We start from the raw sequence: 19,317 nt of genomic DNA, 5'->3' as shown, positions 1-19,317 counted from the left end.
TTGTTTCATAACTCACTCACAATGGCGCGATCGTGGCGCGCGTGTATGTGAGAAGCCGGCCCCTTCTGGCGACCGTGGCCGTGACCGTGAATCCAGCGCGGCGCCCCGAGTGCGGAGCGACCTGTGCGCAGTGAGAAGAAACCGGAGCAGTGCGTGAAAGCGAGAACGCGTGAGAGTGAGCGACGCGGATGATGCTGCGCGCCGGTGAGAAGGGGCCGATGATGAACCTTCCACAAAGAATGCCCTTCGGATCGGTGGGCAGTGTTTTGGTCAAACCGGCGCACTCCGGCTTTATTATTGTTCCTCCCCCCGGCCGGGCCACTGGCCGAGGCAAACAAATTGCAATTGATAATGGAAAGCCGGCGAACATGGACCGCACAAAAATAGACCGAAGCAGGAGGAACACCCAAAACATCGCAGCGAGTTCGCGGGCGATAACGATTCGCGATATTGGCAAATTATTCGTTTGCCACAATCAATCAATCGGAAAAAAAGGGAAAGGAAAGGAGCCCGGTCGCTTCGTTGATAAGAAAGTTTCCGTTAGAAGCTCGCGGCACCGGCACCGGTTAGCGAGTGGCCGATTCTAACGCATCCACGCCGAGCAATTTTTTCCTACCAGCTTCCCTGCGTGTTGACTTTCCTTATCGGCATGATGGGCAGATTTTTTGCCCCAAACAGCGGAACGTCCATCGTGCCATCGAATCAGTCGATAAAATGCAACAAACGCTTATCGTGACAGGTGCCCGGTTCAACTGGCAGGGTTCATAAATGCTTATCGCGAAAGAGCCCTTTCTTAGGGTTCATGCTAAACTTCAACCCCCTTTGGGTCGATCGAGAGAAAAGGGGGTTGTAATATGGGATCACGACTGCCCACGACTGTCGGCCGTGCCCTTAACCTTGACTTTCGCTCCTCGATTCGGTCCGCTTCGATTGCGCGCTTTCACGCCTTATCCCTAATTGCCTCGCGGGGCTTACGTCACCACGGTTCCGTTTTCATTTCCCCGTTCATTTTTCTTTCTTCTCCCGCAGACTTGCTTGCAGACGAGCTGCACGATCGCACAATGTCGGTCACGATAGTGCTTTTCTACACGTTCGTCACGCTGTTCATGTTTCTGTCGTACAACCCGAAGCCGAAGAAGATCATCGAGTCGATCCGTAGCTTCCTGTTGCATCTGCTGAATGGCTTTCCAACGGATTGCAGTCCCTCCTCGTCATCCTCCTCCTCCTCGTCATCGTCTCCGTCGTTGTACGGGGACCAAGACCGGCCACAGGTGCCACAGGTGAAGTCCATCTGGAATATACCGGGACCGCGGCGGTTGCCCTTGATCGGTACCAAGTGGCTGTACCTTACCGGCCGGCAGCGCTACTCGAAGGTCCACGAAGCGTTCCTGGAGCTGCACCGGCGCTACGGCAAGATCGTGCTCGACGTCGACACGGTCCCGATCGTGAATCTGTTCGATCGTGCCGACATGGAACGGGTGCTAAAGTACCCGAGCCGCTTCCCGTTCCGGCCGCCGACGGAAATCATCGAAACGTACCGCCGCAGCCGCCCGGATCGCTTCGGGGTGACCAATCTGATCAATGCGTAAGTTCACCATCGATCGTCGGCGGTAATGAGAGCTGGGGACTCACTCCGGTCTCCTCCGTTCTTTTCTCCCTGCAGCCAGGGCGAGAAGTGGCACGAGCTGCGGATGAAGCTCACCTCCGGCATCACTTCCCGGCGCATCCTGCAGTCGTTCATTCCGTCGGTGAACGATATCTGCGACGATTTCGTGGACTTGGTGCGCCGCCAGCGGGCCGAAGACGGGACGATACGCAACTTCCAGGACATCGCCAACTCGGTCGGCTTGGAGAGTACGTATGCCGTGCGCCCCCTTTCTCTCCCTCTCTATCTCCCGCTCTCTCTTTCGTTCCAGTTATCTGTTGTCTGGTGCTGGGGCGCCGTATGGGCTACCTGACGACGGACCGGCGGAACGAGAAGTTTATTCGGCTCGCCGAAGCCGTCAAGGAGTCGTTCGTGTACATCAGCCAAAGCTACTATGGGTTCAAGCTGTGGAAGTACATGCCGACGCGTCTCTACCGCAACTTTGTCCGCTGCGAGGAGATCATCTACGAGTAAGTGCCCGCGGTCACCTTCGCCTCGGATCGTCGCCATTAAGGGCGGAGCCTTACAGTCTGTGCGTTGCGTTTCGTTGCAGCACGATTGCGGAGATCGTGTACGAGGCGCTCGAGGAGGAGCAGCTCAACTGTCCGGACAACGACGTGAAGCACATCTTCATCAGCATCCTGCAGAGCGAGGGTCTCGAGACGAAGGAGAAGATATCCGGCATCATCGACCTCATCACCAGTGCCATAGAAACGGTGAGCATGCAACGGTGTTCCGGGCGGCCTGGAGGGCGTGACTTCTCGTTGACTGACCCAAAGCTTCCAGCTTTCGAACACGCTCTCGTTCCTGCTGCACAACCTGAGCCAATCGGCGGACCACCAGCGGGCGATCGCGCAGGAGTTTGCGCACTGCGCAAAGAGCATCACCAACGACGACCTCGTGACGGCCAGCTTCACCAAAGCGTGCATCCAGGAGTCGTACCGCATCTCGCCCACGACGCCCTGTCTGGCGCGTATCCTCGAGGAAGACTACCACCTGTCCGGGTACAGTCTGCCGGCCGGTGTAAGTCACTTTCCACTGCGCCAGTCGGGCCTCCCCGTAAGCCCCCTCAGCTCATTTCCGTATCGCTCGCAGACACTCGTCCTGTGCCATACCAGAGTTGCCTGCCAGAGCGAGGAAAACTTCCAGCAGGCGGACCAGTTTCTGCCGGAACGGTGGCTCGACCAGCGGGACGAAAACCACAACGTCTACAAGCGCCAGGAAGCGGGCGCCGGCATCGTGCTACCGTTCGGGACCGGCCGGCGCATGTGTCCCGGACAGAAGATTGTCGATATCGAGCTCACGCTGCTGGTGGCAAAGGTAAGTCGAAAGGGGGGGATCGAGAGTCGATACAATTGACCAAAACACCTTCCCTTTTTCCCCGCTTTTTTCTCTCTCCCGGACAGATTTTCCAAAACTTTGAGATCGAGTACCGTAGTCCGCTCGATACGCAGTTTCAGTTCCTGCTGGCCCCGCGAACACCGATCGAGGTTAGGTTCCGCGATCGTACCTAGCGACCAGCGGCGGGAACGGTTTGCTTCTACCTCGTAGACCCGTAGACGGTACCCTATGATAATGTGATGTAACCCCCGGGAACCCCCGCTCGGCGGGGGGGGGAAAGCAAGATAGAGCGCGAGCGAGAGAGAGAGAATGAAAGAGATCGTATGATCGAGATAGACCGTACCGTTATCATGTTGATCGAAAATCATATTGATTACATCCCCAATGCCAAGAGTTGCATTACCCTTCGCCACTGCATTTGCCACTCTGCGACGCGACCCGATTCCCGTTCGAGGTGCAGAAGCAAAGCGCATGCAAAACACGTAACCACACTGTGAAAGACTAACTAGAGACTGTAGCTATTTGATATAATCGTAGAATGGCGCGTAAGATATAGGGAAAGGTTGGACGGATCGCGTCTTCGCCTTTAAAAAATGCAATCCCCAACCGCCGGACCGCCAGGCGGCCCGCGCCGGTTACACGAGGGTTAAGCCCCGTAGTCGTACCAGTTGATAGTGTAAGTTGGCTCGGGTGGCATTTTTGCTGCCACCCGTCTATTCTTTATTTATTCTGTAAACAGCTCCCAGATGTACAAATTTACCAGTTATTTAAACAATACACGCGTATGATATCTGCAGAGTTCCTCTGTTGTGTAGCGTTTCCTTTATTTACCGTTCGTCCAAACAATACCGACACCCAGGCACCCAGGTACATCGGTTTCTTTCATAAAAAACGGAAACCATCCCATTTACTGAAGCTAAACGATTCGGTGTATTTCAAAAGGCTTGATACAAATGTGCACAAATCGTGCGTTGAGTATTAATCGTCCACCTTTCGTAGCCCTTTTTGAATGTTTCATGATGCGAACGGAGAACTGATCGTTGCAACAAAAATTGGGGATGCTGTGGCTTCGGAAGCAACACTAGTATAACCTGCTGTGCATGTAACGGGTTATAGATCCCTTCTTTTGCGTTTAATTCCCTTCAATCTTCGGCGCAACGACAAACCCACTGCTGGGCGGACTGGGCACGAAAGTCTTTCGCATGTAGATTGGAACTTAAAGTAAAGAAAACAAACTAACGCCAACCCCAGAAGGCGGTATGTGCCAAAAACTCATTGCAGAATGCGTGTTAAGGGAACACTGGCGCCGAAATGGTAAGATGCACACACGCCAAACGAAATCGACCTAACGTTACTGGAATATTGTCACAACCACAGCATTGTTCTACGTTTATGGATTTCAAATTTATCCTTCCTCTACAAAAAGGCTAAAAAGATTTCGTTTCCCTGTGTTCGTATTGGCTGAGGCTGCAAACATTAAATGGAGCTGCTTGATGAATGAAGTTAGCAAGTACTTGAGTCTATCCTTGAGCCCTCTGTCATATCCTGTCATATTAGAACCGACGGGGACGAGTACACTGGTTACGCTGCAAGTGTCATTTCCAGCAATTGATGACGAAATGAAATGTATAAGTTAGTAATAATCGATGGTAGTTGAAATCATGTCCTACATTTGCTTAACCTAATGCAAACAAAACACACCCCATCACACGAAGCATAGCCGTGGGCGCTTGAATCATGCGTTAGTCCCTTTGGTACCCCCTTAAGGGTAGTCAGTGTGAACGTAAATACCTCCTAAACAATGCCTTAAATAAACAATCCGTGCCCTTTGCTCCGACGCGGTAACGTTCGAGCGGAATTGCCCGGTTGTGCTCAACACAAAGCACAGATCGATCGACAGATCGAGAAGCGACTAGTTTCTTTAAATTGCACATCGGTTGCAGCGGAAAATTGTGTGCGACACACGTGCGTTAATACCTATCCAAACTACGAACACACACCGCAAGCGTCGTGCTGAAGTCCAAATGATAACAGGGATCATCGTGTGCGTAATCATAGTAAAGGAACAGTAGTACAAGATCGACGTCCCGGAGAGCCTCTCTAGTAATACTTTCTGGCCGTCGTCGGTCGCGCTATACCCGAGGTGCGTGGTCGGGCCGTTTTGGCGCGTATCGGTTCCGCGACCGCGTCGGTGTTGTAGCTGAGATACACGTGCGACAGGTCGATCAGATCCGTCTCTTTGGTGTTGACCTTTGGTTCTGGGACGTTTTTGCGCATATTGTTGCCGGTGTACGCGACACACTTTAGCTGCCACTCGCCAATGTCCTCGTTCCAGTGGGTAAACTTTTCGATCATATTCTGTGTCGAAAGGAAAGAAGGAAAAAAAAAACCACGATCGCGTTGGTGAACAGATCGACCGATCGGGGTACGCAGCGCCTACCTGATAGTCCTTTGGAATGTACGAATTAATGACCAGCTCGCAGAGGGCCAGTTCCCGCGACAGGCTGCGAATGTTTTCGTAAATGCCTTCCTTCTCGCGCTGCTGCTCCTGCTGCTGGTCGGCCAGTTCGGACTTGATGCTCATCAGCATCGACATGACGCGCTGCAGTTTCTTCGTCTTGCCGACGCACTCCTCCTGAAGCGAACTGTACCGCTCCTCGATGTCGATCCGCTCGGCTTCGATCTTTTGCAGGTTTTCCTTCAGCTCCCGCTCCGTCTTGGTGCGGTGCTCGAGCTCGGTGATCGAGTTCTCCAGCAGCAGCTCCTGCTCTTTCGCTTTTTCCAGCAGATTTTCACCGCCGACGAGAATTTTATTCTCCAACGAGGAAAGCTTCGCGCGCAACTGATCCTGCTCCGATCTGGAAGGTAAAGTAGGAACGCGTGGCCGATAAATTATGGTCCTGTAAACCCCCCACAAACGCCGTGGTCCCTTACTTAGCCTTTTTGATCTCCTGCTGGTTCTCCATTGCCTTCTTCTCGAGCAGCTCCTTCTCGGCGTCAATCTTTTCCTTGCGCTCCCGGGCGCGCTCCTTGCGGCGCTTCTCTTTCCGCTCCAGCCGCTCCCGCTCGCGATCCTCGCCGGCCTCGCATTCCTCCTCAACCGCGTCCTCTTCGTCGTCGTCCCCACCATCGTCCTCGCCTTCCTCCTCTTCTTCGCCACTCTCGATACCCTGCTGGAAGATGCCCTCCTCCAGCTGGCGCTTCAACTCTTCGATCTCCTCCTGGAAGTGACGCAAAAGCGCATCCTTCGGTTCCTCGTTGATGTGCGCTAGATTCTCGATGCTCTTCGCTCGGCACGCGTAACGCAGCGTCGATATCGTCTCGACGTAGTTGGTATCGGCCGGGCTGACGCTGGCGCACATTACCGTCTTGCTGTTGCCGCCGAGCGAGTCCTGCAGCAACCGCGTCAGCTTCGAGTTGCGGTACGGGATGTGCGTGCTCTTGCCATCGACCAGTGCACTGATCACGTTGCCGAGCACCGACAGCGAGAGGTTGATTTTGGTGGCCTCCTTCAGCCGTAGCCCGGAAGACTGGGTTTTGCTTTGCCGCTCCGACCCGGCCAGATCGACCAGCTGCAGCTTGCCCATCCGCACGTACTGCCGCCCGGCTTCGTCCGTTTCGCTCGACTCGATCGTAATCGAAAAGATCGCGTGCGAACGCGACGACTCCGAGTTCATCTTCGTCGCACCGACCACGCGGTTCTTATTGCCCAGCTTCATGATGTTATCCAGATCGTCCGCGTTGTGCACCACGTAGCCGCTCAGGTCCTTCACGAACACTCCGATGTCGGCCCGCTCCTTCACCTCTAGGCTTTTGTTCAGTTCCTTGCCGAGCAGATCGCGCACCTCCTCGTTGTAGATCTCCATGTAGCTGACGCGGACAAGGAACTTTTGGTTCTCCTTGCCGCGCGCAATGTGCCCGAAGATGTGTGCGAACGTGTTCGGGATGATGCCCTTCGTCTGCGGGGAGTCCGCGTTTCCCGACATGGTATACGTCTTGCCGGTGCCCGTCTGGCCGTACGCGAGGATGGTACCATTGTATCCTTCCAGCACCTTGTCCACTATCGGTCGCGCCGTGTCCACGTAAAGATCGATCTGCAAGTGGTCGACGAGAAACGATTTAGTAAACGGAAACTCATGCCAACAACATTGTATTTCAGCAACAGCGGTCATTGTCCGCGCCATGCAACTCGGCCCACCAGATAACTCGGCACATAAAAATTAATTCAATTAATTTCTTCCAAAAACCGTCCTGCAACGAGCGGGGCGACTGTTGCTGTCATCGTTTAATCAAGAACTCAAACCGCCGACTCGCCACCGGCTGACCGAGTTTGGTGTTTGGTGGCCCGATTCTTGAAGGAGCAGCCTGCGCTAATTAAATCAATTATCTGCTTCTTGAGGCCCCGCCCGTCGCAAGTTGCGTAAGCGATGCTGCGGATGACCGAATGGTGTGGGCGGTGTAGTCTCCTCAGAGCAAGTGTTCGACTCTGTGCTGGGAACGGGTGTGTCAACAACGGTGATCGATGGGTGACCGGGAACCAGAATGTTCCCCGGTGCTGAGTCATCCGTGGCGGAGATGTGACGATAAAATTGTGGCCAACGAATTCGTAGAATTCGAACCAGAACTCGCCCCTTGTTACCCCACGTACGGCAATGGTCATTGAGATCGTGTGTATCGAACGAACCCATCACCGAACCTACCACACCGAGAAAGTGCAAGGCCAAAGTCCGAGGAGTGACCTACAATGTGGCGCCCCTACATGCCCGTTCTCTTTCATTAAAAATTAATCTCATAGACGGCAGGCCACACGGAAAGAGCATGTTTTGGGCTGTATGTGTCCCAAACACGCAAGTTGCGATCCAGAAATTCCAGACTTCGTCGAACGTACACTGGTGAATAAATCACACTGCGTAGTTATGGTTAATGGATCTGGAAAAAAAATCTGGTACGTGAAACAACGCACCAAACTCGGAACCAAATTTCGAACAATTGTTTGTTACGAATAAACAATTTTAATGTACGTTTATCTTCGCCACGCACGTGCACCACACGCCAACATGCTGCCCGATGTATCTACGATCGCGACCTTGGACCGATCGGTAATGAGGTCTCTTTGGAACGGGCATTTGCATCCAATCGCTTCCGGTTGAGAATTTTTGGCAACACATCTAAAAAGAAAGAAATACATCTACCAGCCTCGAAAACACTTGGCCTAATGATCACCGTCTGCGATCGCCTATTTAACTTGGCGCCACCCTACCGAAAGAACATAATTGCTCTTTCAACACCAAACACATTTCCCGTTACGACGTTCATCGCCCGCAGCCAAAGGGTTCGCATGAATCGCCGTTTAACGACGGCGCCTCAGTTCACTCCGTCGGTCCGTCGGGTCGGATTCATGGGCTAACGGCGACGCACACCATACCGTGCGGCGCCGTGAGGTTTATGTTCATCGGGCGTGTTTACTGCGGCGATCCGTCCGGCCCCACTGACAGGTTCCCGCGCTTCGCATCGTTCAGTGTTGAGCACGCGTTCCATCGAAACGGATTGTCAGTGACGGCCTCTGCAGCGTGTTGAGTGTTGTGTCTTTTCTGAATCTCGTTCGTACAATCACTTCGCTGCTATCCGATAGACACCGTCATCATCATCGTCATCAGCAGCATCAGCAGCGGCATAAAGGTGTGCGTGAGATTTCTTCGTTTCGCGGAGGCTCCAACATATAACGGCAGGAATTTTTGGAATCTCTTCCTCAAAACAAAAAAACCCGCTCTTACGACGGCAGTGGCCGATTCAAATTTAGAGACATGGAAGCTAAAACGAACAAACGGGTTTAGACACAACGGTGACGCATGGCCCACCGAGAGACGATCCCGACGTGGACCGATAATTAACAATTAACGTGTTTGGGCATTGTGACACCCCGCCCCAAACACAATAGTCTCCGGCCAACATTAAAACAGTTTCGGTGGCGCCGTGTGGCGTGGCATGGCGCGCATTAAGCGTGTGGCTACATCGTGCGCTAGAAAACAGCGTTAGTTTTTGGGCGCGGCCCACCGAAAGCATGTCATCGAAACACGTTGCGCTTCTTGGTGGTGCACAGGTGACGCTTGGTGCGTTGCGGCGGGACACGCTGCCAGGGCAGTGACTTCATTTGGCACCGAGATCGATCGAGCAGAAGATAAACATTGTGCAAAAGGAACAGCGTGTCTGGCGTACGGGCTTCTTCCTATAAACAGACCCGGTTGAAGTTTGTTTGTTTTATTGCCCGAAACCTTGAACGATCGAACTCGGTTTGATCGAAGCTTGGAATGTAGTGTTGCGTACCCGAAACCGTACGCCTGCGTGCGTGCGTGTCTCGTGATGTGACCAAAAAAGAGACGACGACGGCGAGCTGGGTTGGACTCAAAACGCACAGAAGTAAACAAAACCCGTCGTTACGGCAATGTTTATCCCTAAGCCTATGTTGCCTGGACGGGTGTGGTCCCTTTCTTCGGGAGGACACAGCATTTTATCAATTTTTTGAGCACACCAAGCACTGAGTTTGGTTCGGTAAAAAACGGGACACTTTCCGGGCAAGAAGAATTTGTTTTTGGCACACCATTGCTAGGAGTGACACGATCGGTGGTGCTCTCCTATCTAACACGGTGGGTTCGTTCGAACGACGCCAATCGCACTGGAATGTGGGGACAGGCGGGTTCCAATTTTATTTTTTGACAGGTTGGTGACACCAACAGGGACAACTCACGATATCGAGTCCCCGTCACGAATCGGTTCGTGCGGAGCGCGTCTGTAAAAACAAAACGTAGGAAGTACGGTGCCCCGGATAGCCATTAGTATAATTTGTTCTGAAGTTTCTTAAAAAAAGGAACAGATGGCAGGTGACCAACTAAATCGGTATTGCGTTGAAAAGCCGGAAACACGCTCACTGGAAACTCGAGCAGTCTGGCACGACTCTACGAAACATATTACAGTGAAGTCGTGAAAGTCGTGGCCGCGCTAGCTCATACATTGATCGCGTACGAGAAGTACTGTTAATTTGAAGATTGTGCCCAACATTACAATAGCTCCGTCGGCGGTAAGATGCTAATGACAGGGGACAACTGTCGACCAATAGGAAAACGCATTAACCGGAACCACAAACTTTCATAGCCGACCGACGACGCCGAGTACCGGAAGACTCAATCTTCCAGGGTGGGGAGGAAAGCATAAATCCATTACCGGGAGAGAGGAGGTACCGTGGTACCGTGTCGTTATGATTATGATGCCACTGCAATAAGTGAAAGCCGTGCCTCGCCTGGTCTCAGGTCCTGGACTGAAAGCTCGGAGACAATATGTCAAGACACTTCCGAACCAACAGGTTTCGACCTCAGCTCGGCGATAAACTAGCATGCACATTTGATGCACATGCAAGTCCATCCATCTTGCAGGAAGGTTGCACAAAGGAAAAACACCATTCACTTTGCTGCCACGCAATTGAAAAGAGGAAAATCAATACCTCACTTCCGACCGAGCGCTTCGATAAATAAGTAATTGACAACTGAATTGCATCAAATTATCCCACAACATTCACGTTCACGGTTTGCTTGGATTCCAACGCAATTTCCCTCGGCCAGGGCCACCAAAGGTTGTCGCCTCGCTTCTTTACAAAGTTCGAAAAACGTAGCAAACATTGAAGTATCGCGCTCTCGAGTTTGTTGAGAGTCAATAAGGCCAGCGGAACCAAATCGGCATTTCTCTGCTGCGGGTTGTGTTTGAACGTTTGTCTTGAACCAATTTCCTTAACCAAGCCGAAGAAACACATTAACGCTTTCATCCGCCCGGAGGCAACCGAAGTAGTTTGTTAGCGTTTGGGAGGGTACCTTCGAACAGCAACATGACCGGGGTCACGGAACGTACCCGACGCCGATAGATTCGGGAATGGCTTCGGGAAGGCCTAGAAAAAAAAAGTACGTTAAACAAAGAAACCACCAAGCGTTATGCTGCGTATAATGCCATCCTCAAAGATCATAAGGTTCAACCGCCGTGGTGGTACTACACGCGATGGGGCTCTGGGTGCCCCGGATTCGGGAACGAAGTTGGCGCCCACTTTCGTGACGAGGAACGTCCGACCCAAGTCCACGTGGTTCTGAAGCCCCTCCCGAGTTTGCTTTCGGGAAAGGCAACGGCGAAACAACGCCTCTGGGACGCGATGTTAGGCGTCGCACCAGTCGTTCTCTGTTGACCCAATTGTTGTGCCGCTTCAGTGACCGAGGAACATCATTAGAAAAGGCCCCGTGGCGTGCTGAAACACCTGTGTCGAACACACACACTCACAAAGTAAGAGGGGACACCGCCAGTTTGTCGTACTGCGGGCACCGCGAGTGACATTAAAACCCGCCGCCGAAGTTCTGTACGATTACGTAGTTGTCGAAGGTCCGCGGAATGTCGTATGCTTGGTAAACTACACGCTACGGTGATTCAATCGAGATTTCAAGGCACCACCACAACAACACCGGTTCGTACCGGTGATCGATGATTAATTCTACAGCTCCGAGACGTTCAGGTGTTTGCCGATCGGACACAGGTTGATGGCTCCAACTAGTGCAATAGTGTCCATTTTAATGCTCCATACAAGCAGGCTGTGATTATCCGACGGCTGATTTCGAAAAGACCGAAGGGCTCATACACCGCAACATACGAATGCCCTCGGGACGGTGTTAAACCAAGCCCCCGGGGGTCCATGCTGATGTCGTTGGAGGTGAAACAAAAGTGACAGTATTTCGACCCTTTCGTTTGGGGGCACGATCACGCCACGGGCAAAGAGAAAGAGATACTCCAGCGATCCAGTGGCTGTTCCTTGAAGTGAAAGTCGCAGGGTCTCGAAAGCTCAATCTCGGGAGAATCGGATATCGGAAGCGCTCCGATAGTGGGCTGGAGATGTTGATTGAACTTTCAACCAACTCTCTATTGGCCTCCGTAGCCTGAAAAAAGAAACTGTGCCTCCTTTTAAAGGATTTTTGGTCGCTACAACTTTGCTGAGGTTGTACAATCTCGGCGAGCTGCACAAGGGACCAGTTTTTTGTGGACAAAATTAATTTTTGTGTGTCCACAAAAAAGGCATGTTGAAACGGAGGCAATGGCAGGGGATTCAGAATCGGAGATGATCATACGACACGGGTTGCGTCGTGTGGTGCGAAAAAGAGCAGAAACAAAAAACAGGAACTTTGGAATTCTCCTCAAACCGGTTTCCAGCCCGCGACCGCGTTTGCGAAGGGAAATGGTTTCGAGAAATTCAGTCAGACGATTGCTTTAAATTCCAGCAACGGGTGCGCCGTTCTTTGGAACATATCTTGCCTCCGGGATGGGCTGCGTAGGTGCCACCGCAACGACGACGCTTTAGCCCTTCGCATCACGTTCGGCTGTTAATTAAATGAACTGCGTAACGTATTAGTCAACGCCCCAGAGACAGACAGAGGGAGAGAAAGAGTACAGTTAGAGCCCGCGCAATCATCCCATCAGTGGCTGAAGCATAATGAGACACAGGGCTAGGGGCGCGCGCTGTGGTCCCGCCGTGTGTCGGACAGTCCCGACCGCCGATTGCGCATAATAAAAGCGCGGGAAAGTGCGGCCCCTTTCGATTGGACCGGTTTTGCGGCCGAACCAAAATTATGCTCGCGGATCACCGGACCCCCAAGCCGGCGCGTTACGTGAAAGCACACGGGACGAAGCCGCACACATCGAGAAATGACTTTTAAGAGAGACCCCCGATTTTTCCGTGGCCGACCCACCCCGGACCGAACCGCCAGCAGCACAATGCCCCATAAACCGCCGTACGTGTCTCTTTAAATTGCTGACGCTCTCCTCATTTTCGTAGCCCCACTCTCCGTGGGCTCACCTTTCAAGAAACGGCCGTTGTGACGTGCCCGGTTACTCCCTATGCTGAGGCTATGCTGCGCAGGCTTTCCTTTCGCATCTTGTGCTCTCTCGTGTCCACAACCGAACCCTCGTGGTCAAGCGATTTAAACCTTTAAAAACACGCTGGCGTTGTGTTGGTGGTCGCATGCGACACAGTAGTGTGCGTGCCGGGCTGAGAGAAACGCAATATTTATTTTGACACGTATTTTGTTTTGGTTTGCCGATTCGCGCGTCCAGCGAACCCCTTTCTTTCTGCTTCCTTTATGTTGCGTGCGGCGGTCGCTTATGTTGGCCTTGTTTTGCCACGCAAATGGCCAGCCAGTACATACCGCCCGTGGGGCGAATGTTGACCAAAAAATGCCATTAATTAACAAAAGTTTTCCTAATGGAATGGAGAACTAATGTCTGTGGTGATTAATTTGGTAATAATCTGAGTACTTTTTTTCTTGTCGTTTGACTCAAACATTGAATGGAGAGCATAAAACGACAGCAACGCGCCCCTCACAGATTCATACAGACTTTCACTTCGTGTGCCTTACGATGAACTTCCTTGCTTCCAGCGCACCGTAGCCCTTCGCAAAACCCGATTCCCCACTTTCTGTAAGGGCGGAAGAAATGGGCCTGAGAGTAAAATTCATACTTGGACAAACCCGCCACACGACCGATGCACCGACCGGCGGCATAACTGAAGTCTCACGGAGTTGCGTAAGCTGCGCGTGTGCCGTTGGCGCGCGCTGCTGCTTCAATCGTGTGTCAAAGATCTGGAATGTACACGAGGGTGCGAGAGATGATTGCAAATGCGCATTATGACTTGCGGCTGATCGTGTGCTGGTGGTGGTGGTGTCCGTGATCGGTTGCTGTGTTGCCACAGCCTCCATTTTGTTATGCTGTTATGTTTCCCTCTTTTCTTTTATACGCCTGTGCCAGCCTTTGCCCTGGTGGGGCAACAATCACAGTGCATTAACGGCGATCGGGCCATCAGAAAGTAACCACACTCGGCCCTCAGCGACAACACCAGAAACCAGAAGTTCCACTACTTCCTTCCGTAGGCAAACCACACACGTCTTGGTTCCGCGCGGTGGAAAACGGGAAGCGGGCGCTTCCGCCCTTCCGTGTGTGCACGTGACACGAAATAAATGATGCTGCGCCACCACACATAACACTGGGGCGCTAAAAAGTGAAGTTGAAAAACCAGTTCCAGTTGCTCTCTCTGGTCTGCCCGCCTAGTTCCTGGCACTCCGTAAAAGGGTGGCCCGCACTGCAGGCGATTCCGATCCATCGCTTCTTGGCCACCATCAAACCCCGATGCCATGCGGCGGGTAATTTCTGGAAAACACAATGTCGCCCTTGTCACTGGTGATGCAGCTAAAAGCGCAGAAAAATCGGTTGGAGTGGGAACCAATTTATTGATCGATTTTTATTTTACAAAAAATGCATCTAAAGTTAAAAAGGGACTAGGTTCTGCCCTGAGTACAATTTATCTCGTAAGACGCAAAAAGCTGGAAGTCTCCAGTGGTTCCGTACACGATCATGACTCATGTACACATGCGATCGAAGCAATGTAATTGGTTGACAACGACAACGATCGATGATTTAATTCACACACCTCGTCTCTGAGTATGCATCGCCGTCACAACGCGTCAATCCAGGCACATTAGGCGCGGGCGCAGTACGCGAGCCGATCTTAGTTACTCCCTGGTGATCGTACCCGGTGGTCGCTGGTGTCCCGTGAGATAACGATCGCAAAGTGCAGCCTTGGAAAAAAAAATGGGTAACTCCAAAATTTCCAGTGATTCGCGGCCAAAGGAGGCAAGCCAGGGCCCAGCCGAGCCGGCGAAGGAAGACAAAGCGTCGAGCCCCAAAACGGCTTCGGGGACCGGTAGGAGCATCATTATAGGAAATATTATTTGAATTGCGAAATGAGGGATTTGAACGTTAAGCTTGTCGAGAGTTGACTACTTTCATTGACCAATCTTTCCATCGGCCATGAATCGCACCATTTCTAGGCACGGAACACGCGAAGTAACACGTGTTGACGGTTGAAGAAAAGAAACACAAAACTATTGAGTGCCACCATGAACATAGGTAGTGTATAAAAAACGGTGTGCCGCCCAAGGGCTCGCTTTGCATCTGCGTTCGAATGATCCACGAAGATTTGCCTAACAGTTTGGGCTTCCGAGCCTCACCCAAAAGCACAACAGAGAACAGTACGCTGCGATTGCGCCAGAGTGTTTTTGCACGCACCACCCGGCCAAATAACAACCATTAACACAAGGGCCAGTGTGGTGAAGTTTTCCCAACTTTGCTGCGCCATGCCTCGAACCCCAATCAGTGTGCAAGAGATCGGGAAATTGTCACCAGGGCAGTTGTCGTCGTCGTGCTATGTTTGTGGTACCCAGAAGCCCAGCGAACCGCGGCCACCACTAGCGGATGGCAATTATTCAATTATTACTCATTCACGCAACGCAACCTCGTCTAAACGTGGCCCGCTAAAGACATCGGACGGCACCACAAGAAAAGCTCGAAAGCGCAAACAGAGTTGTTCGACGGTGCACCGACTGATTGTTGCTCTAACGACATTATGAACGAATTTCGACAACCGCACGCAGCGTTGTGTACGATTGTGGCACGCACCCACCGTTTAACGGCACACCAATTGTTTTGATTAATGTTTTAAACTCCACTCCCCCTTAAAATGAACAACACCCACAGCACATCCGGATTGAAGCTAACGAGCGCTAATTTGTTTATCCATTTGTGCCTTTCCAAACCGTGCCACAACATTCCAGAAATCTCAAGACTAACGATGGCCAACGCAGAACACGGCACGGATCAGGCGGATCGCGGTATGCGGAAGGAGTATTTCAACAGCAGCGGTGCGGGCAAGTTTCTGCCGCCGGTCTTCAAACTGCTCGAGCTGGTGAGTAACGCGTGGCCCACACTTGACTGATCCCTAAAACAATGCATCACCAGTGTAAATATAAGACCATGATTAAAATAGCTAGTTGATTAGCACGGTCAATGGGTCACGATCCGCAAGGATGGGTTACAGCGGGACCAATTTTAGTGTACCCGCCGGCTACATACAATTGAAAAGACGCATTAAATGTGACGGCAACCGACCGCCACTCAACAGGTTCTCTCAGGCCGTTAGTTTCAGCGTCGAGAACCACGCGTTCGTCTCGGCAGGTTCTCCTACGGTAACCGCGTTTGCATATCGTCATGCCGCGACCATTCGGTGTAAGGTCGAATATGTTTCTTTTTTTTGCCCGCTCGGAAACTAAAGTCACCGCTGCTGGGCGTTATGCAACCTTTCGCAGCAGATCGCAATTAAATCACCCACAGACTCGGAGGCCTTCCCCCCCATCGTTAGACACTGGAACCCTCCCCGTGCCTAATCGTTCCGTCTCACGAAACGCTGGACGGTGCGCTGCAGATGAAAGATATCGATTGTCTTGAGTGAAACACAATCGACACGACGCACTGAGGCGGCACAGGCGTTCTACGGCGAAAAGAAAAAAAATGCCAAATGCACCACCCCATTGCAACTGGTTTCTTTCTCACGTAGCATCTAGCCGTGGGTCATCCGTCGGTCGAGAAGGGAGTCAATGGTTAGAACACCCGGGCGGCCCATTTCCGGAAGGAAACCGCCAATTCTCGCCTGACACCACGTTTTCGTATGGTGGTATTTCAGTGTGCCAAATGCGCCTGGGTATTGCTGGGCCATCAATCAGCGGCATTCAAACAAGGGCATCGCAAGAACGTGGCAAAAGTGTGTCCATTTGTAAAGCAGCATGATCGTTACTAAATTTGCGACCGCCATTCTGTAATTGCAGGCTGTCGCTATCGTGTGCATCGGACTGATCGATGATCCGGCCCACAACTCACGACTCCGGGTGTTCATCTCGACGCGAACCGTGGCACTGGCCTACGGCACCTTCGTGACGTTCCTCGTCTTCTCGGTGGTCTATCTGTTCGGGAAGGTTGTCCGGGACAAGTAAGTAGCGATCCCATTGTTGTGGCCCCCAAGGCACAACCATCCGTGATCGGTTGATCTGCTATCGAATGCTTCCGTTTCAGCTTCCCGTGGAAACTGAGCTCTTTGCTGAATCTGACCGGTTTCATCTTGTACCTGGCCACCGCTGCCTGCATTCTTAGCGATTGGTCTGCAACGAAGAACCGCAACTATTGGCCACCAAACACACAGAGGTAATCAATTACGATTCAACCCGGCAATGGCTCGTTAATTGCTAACTGGACTTTTTTAATACAGAATGGATTTCCTGTGCGGTGCTGGATCGGTTGCAGTAATCGGAGCAATGTTCTACTTGCTCGACCTAATTGTCACCGTGCGGCTGGGAATGAAGGGAGAGATCGAGTGAGGCGACCCAATGCCGGGAGGAGCGACGTATTTTTCGAACGTTTTACCTTTTTCTAGCAACATAAGCACATCGTTGAAATATTCTTCCTTACCCTAGGCAATAAGCGTGATCGTTTTTCTTTCTTTTTTGACCAACTGTACATATCATACCGAGCAACACCAGCAGATCGCAAGGCACCTGATGGCCCGATACATTGGCCCAGTGACCGTTGGTCTACAATTGACAATGTTTCCGTCCAGAAAACAGACAGTAACCGGATTCAAACCATTCAAACGTTACCATCACAATGCAACTGGAATCTCGTACATTTTTCACCAACGCACATGTGTCATTTACGGCATTGGACATTTTCTCAGCTTAAGAACTTCTTCAATTGGAACATCACAAACATTTTCGATTTTAAGTTTCTAAGTTGCAACCATCGGTTGGCATGTTATAGATGAGTGAAGAACTAATCTACCAAATATTAGAACGTAAGAAGCCGATGCCGGTCCGCCGATAGGGGCACCGCCAGCTGGTTTCCGTTTGTCAAGCATCCTAATTTATAACGCAAAACCACCGTAGGTTGGATAAGTTTTTTTAAATAAACATATTCTATGAAGCAAAGAGACGGTCCCTGGACGCGCGCACTGGCGACTTGTAAAACGTTGGCCCAGGTTGTCGATAGTTGGCATCACAAAGGGCGGCGACAGGGAGGCTCGAGTAAGTTTCTCTTCAAAAGCCATAGTTTGAAGGACACAAATTAGAATTTAAGAAGAGAATGCCACGAACAAAAGGGTTTGCTGCTTGAAGAATGCATTGCCCGCCGTTGCGTTGGTTTTTTTGTTCATCCACAACACCATCCCGAAGTGTAACATTAAGAAAAATAAATCTACATTTGTTCCCTACTCTAAGCGTTTTTTCATATCATCCGATGACTGGTGAAGTATGAGTTGGTATCTAAAAAAATGTGATAATATTTTACAATTAATAGTACGCGCCCGTGATTTAATTCCATCTCATGCTTCGTCAAGGTGACGCATGCACTTGGTCAATTCCCAGTTTAATAAATAATTAATACACAAAGGTAATCACTTTAAGTGCCAGATGAAAAATACATGTTATGCTTTTCGAACATTCTAGCAGCTTATCGTCTTCAACGGGGCTCCAGCGAGCGTATTTGCATAGTAAAGCAAACCGATAATAACAGGTGGCTCGCATCTCACGAATGGCCTTGAGATGCCTCCAATTTGCTATCGGCAACCTGCTCGCTATTTATCGCCGCGTTCGAGGCATGCAAAGCCGCAAGGTTAAATCCTTCAAGAGAAAGGTGTATCTGCTTGCTAAATTGTCATTTTTAAAGAATAAACTTATGGATCGATTGATAATGTCGATCCAATGGTCGGCAAAAAGTGTAGGCTCGACTACCGAGCCACAAGTTACGAAAGAGGGGAGACGTAACTTGCGGAAAGTATGCCGTTCGCAGCCTTGTGGTGGGGAGTAACAGCCGGAAGCAATGGTCAACGCACCTGTGTCGAGTCTTCGCCAAAAACGTTATCAAAGTAGTACACTTTCGGGGGCTCGTTTGCGTTTGAGTTTGCGCTCGGTTTGACGACGGTGATGCTGCGGTTCCCTTTGTCCACCTTGATTACGTTATGGCAGTGGGCATCGAGCTCATTTTTGTCCATCGGCCGAACCCGCACGACGACGCGAACGTTTTCGATTTCACCCTCATTTTTGATCGCTTCCTCCTATGGGAGGTAGAAGGAGAGATAACAGGGTGGTGAGCATATGAGACGAGGAAGATACTGAATGATGTCACGGCACAAACCCGCTACGCACCGGCATTTTACTCTGGTGGTGGAGTGTGCTGGTTGCTGCACAATGGACACGCACTCATTTACACCGGAACACTACAACGATCGCACAATTCTGGCCGAATTGTGCTTTACGGCCCTGAACTGAATCGTCTTGAAAATTCGATTTTTTTGTTTTGACTACACAAACAATCGTTTGACAGTACTTGTCGAAAGTGGCAAGGACTGGTCGAAGCTGGTCGTCGTGTGCCTTGTGGTT

At 51.3% G+C, this 19,317-nt stretch overlaps 3 protein-coding genes across 4 annotated transcripts; 2 read left to right on the top strand and 1 right to left on the bottom strand.

Moving 5' to 3' along the window:
* Positions 1-1,055: 1,055 nt before the first annotated feature.
* Positions 1,056-3,723, top strand: LOC131211209 (ecdysone 20-monooxygenase). Its single transcript, XM_058204604.1, has 7 exons — positions 1,056-1,585; positions 1,664-1,854; positions 1,917-2,115; positions 2,199-2,361; positions 2,432-2,668; positions 2,741-2,965; positions 3,052-3,723. The coding sequence occupies exons 1-7, from the start codon at positions 1,062-1,064 to the stop codon at positions 3,157-3,159; spliced, it is 1,647 nt and encodes a 548-aa protein (XP_058060587.1). The 5' UTR covers positions 1,056-1,061; the 3' UTR covers positions 3,160-3,723.
* Positions 3,670-19,223, bottom strand: LOC131211208 (kinesin-like protein KIF3A). The gene is made up of 5 exons (XM_058204603.1): positions 19,084-19,223; positions 18,771-18,992; positions 5,921-7,080; positions 5,427-5,844; positions 3,670-5,344 (listed from the first exon to the last, which is right to left on the bottom strand). The coding sequence occupies exons 1-5, from the start codon at positions 19,087-19,089 to the stop codon at positions 5,087-5,089; spliced, it is 2,064 nt and encodes a 687-aa protein (XP_058060586.1). The 5' UTR covers positions 19,090-19,223; the 3' UTR covers positions 3,670-5,086.
* LOC131211210 (uncharacterized) lies at positions 14,586-18,141 on the top strand. 2 transcript variants are annotated; one of them, XM_058204607.1, is made up of 6 exons: positions 14,656-14,759; positions 14,887-14,965; positions 15,670-15,800; positions 16,717-16,877; positions 16,961-17,089; positions 17,154-18,141. In XM_058204607.1, the coding sequence occupies exons 2-6, from the start codon at positions 14,956-14,958 to the stop codon at positions 17,260-17,262; spliced, it is 540 nt and encodes a 179-aa protein (XP_058060590.1). In that variant the 5' UTR covers positions 14,656-14,759; positions 14,887-14,955; the 3' UTR covers positions 17,263-18,141. The 2 variants fall into 2 exon arrangements, with proteins under 2 accessions (XP_058060588.1, XP_058060590.1); XM_058204605.1 differs by lacking the exon at positions 14,887-14,965 and having other exon boundaries at positions 14,586-14,759.
* Positions 19,224-19,317: the final 94 nt, after the last annotated feature.

This window comes from Anopheles bellator, chromosome 2 (assembly GCF_943735745.2).
Source record: "Anopheles bellator chromosome 2, idAnoBellAS_SP24_06.2, whole genome shotgun sequence".
NCBI lineage: Eukaryota > Metazoa > Arthropoda > Insecta > Diptera > Culicidae > Anopheles > Anopheles bellator.
This window is presented reverse-complemented; position numbering and strand designations above follow the sequence as displayed.

What these genes read in the sequence shown, in the direction of transcription:
- LOC131211209 (XM_058204604.1), top strand. Translation starts at nt 1,062, where the DNA reads ATGTCGGTCACGATAGTGCTTTTCTACACGTTCGTCACGCTGTTCATG. An exon ending in GTGACCAATCTGATCAATGC is followed by an intron (nt 1,586 to 1,663) that starts GTAAGTTCACCA and finishes TTCTCCCTGCAG; the next exon opens with CCAGGGCGAGAAGTGGCACG. An exon ending in CAACTCGGTCGGCTTGGAGA is followed by an intron (nt 1,855 to 1,916) that starts GTACGTATGCCG and finishes CTTTCGTTCCAG; the next exon opens with TTATCTGTTGTCTGGTGCTG.
- LOC131211208 (XM_058204603.1), bottom strand. An exon ending in TTGGCGAAGACTCGACACAG is followed by an intron (nt 7,081 to 18,770) that starts GTGCGTTGACCA and finishes GACCACTTGCAG; the next exon opens with ATCGATCTTTACGTGGACAC. An exon ending in CAGGAGATCAAAAAGGCTAA is followed by an intron (nt 5,845 to 5,920) that starts GTAAGGGACCAC and finishes TTTACCTTCCAG; the next exon opens with ATCGGAGCAGGATCAGTTGC.
- LOC131211210 (XM_058204605.1), top strand. Translation starts at nt 14,648, where the DNA reads ATGGGTAACTCCAAAATTTCCAGTGATTCGCGGCCAAAGGAGGCAAGC. An exon ending in GGGAAGGTTGTCCGGGACAA is followed by an intron (nt 16,878 to 16,960) that starts GTAAGTAGCGAT and finishes CTTCCGTTTCAG; the next exon opens with CTTCCCGTGGAAACTGAGCT. An exon ending in TGGCCACCAAACACACAGAG is followed by an intron (nt 17,090 to 17,153) that starts GTAATCAATTAC and finishes TTTTTAATACAG; the next exon opens with AATGGATTTCCTGTGCGGTG.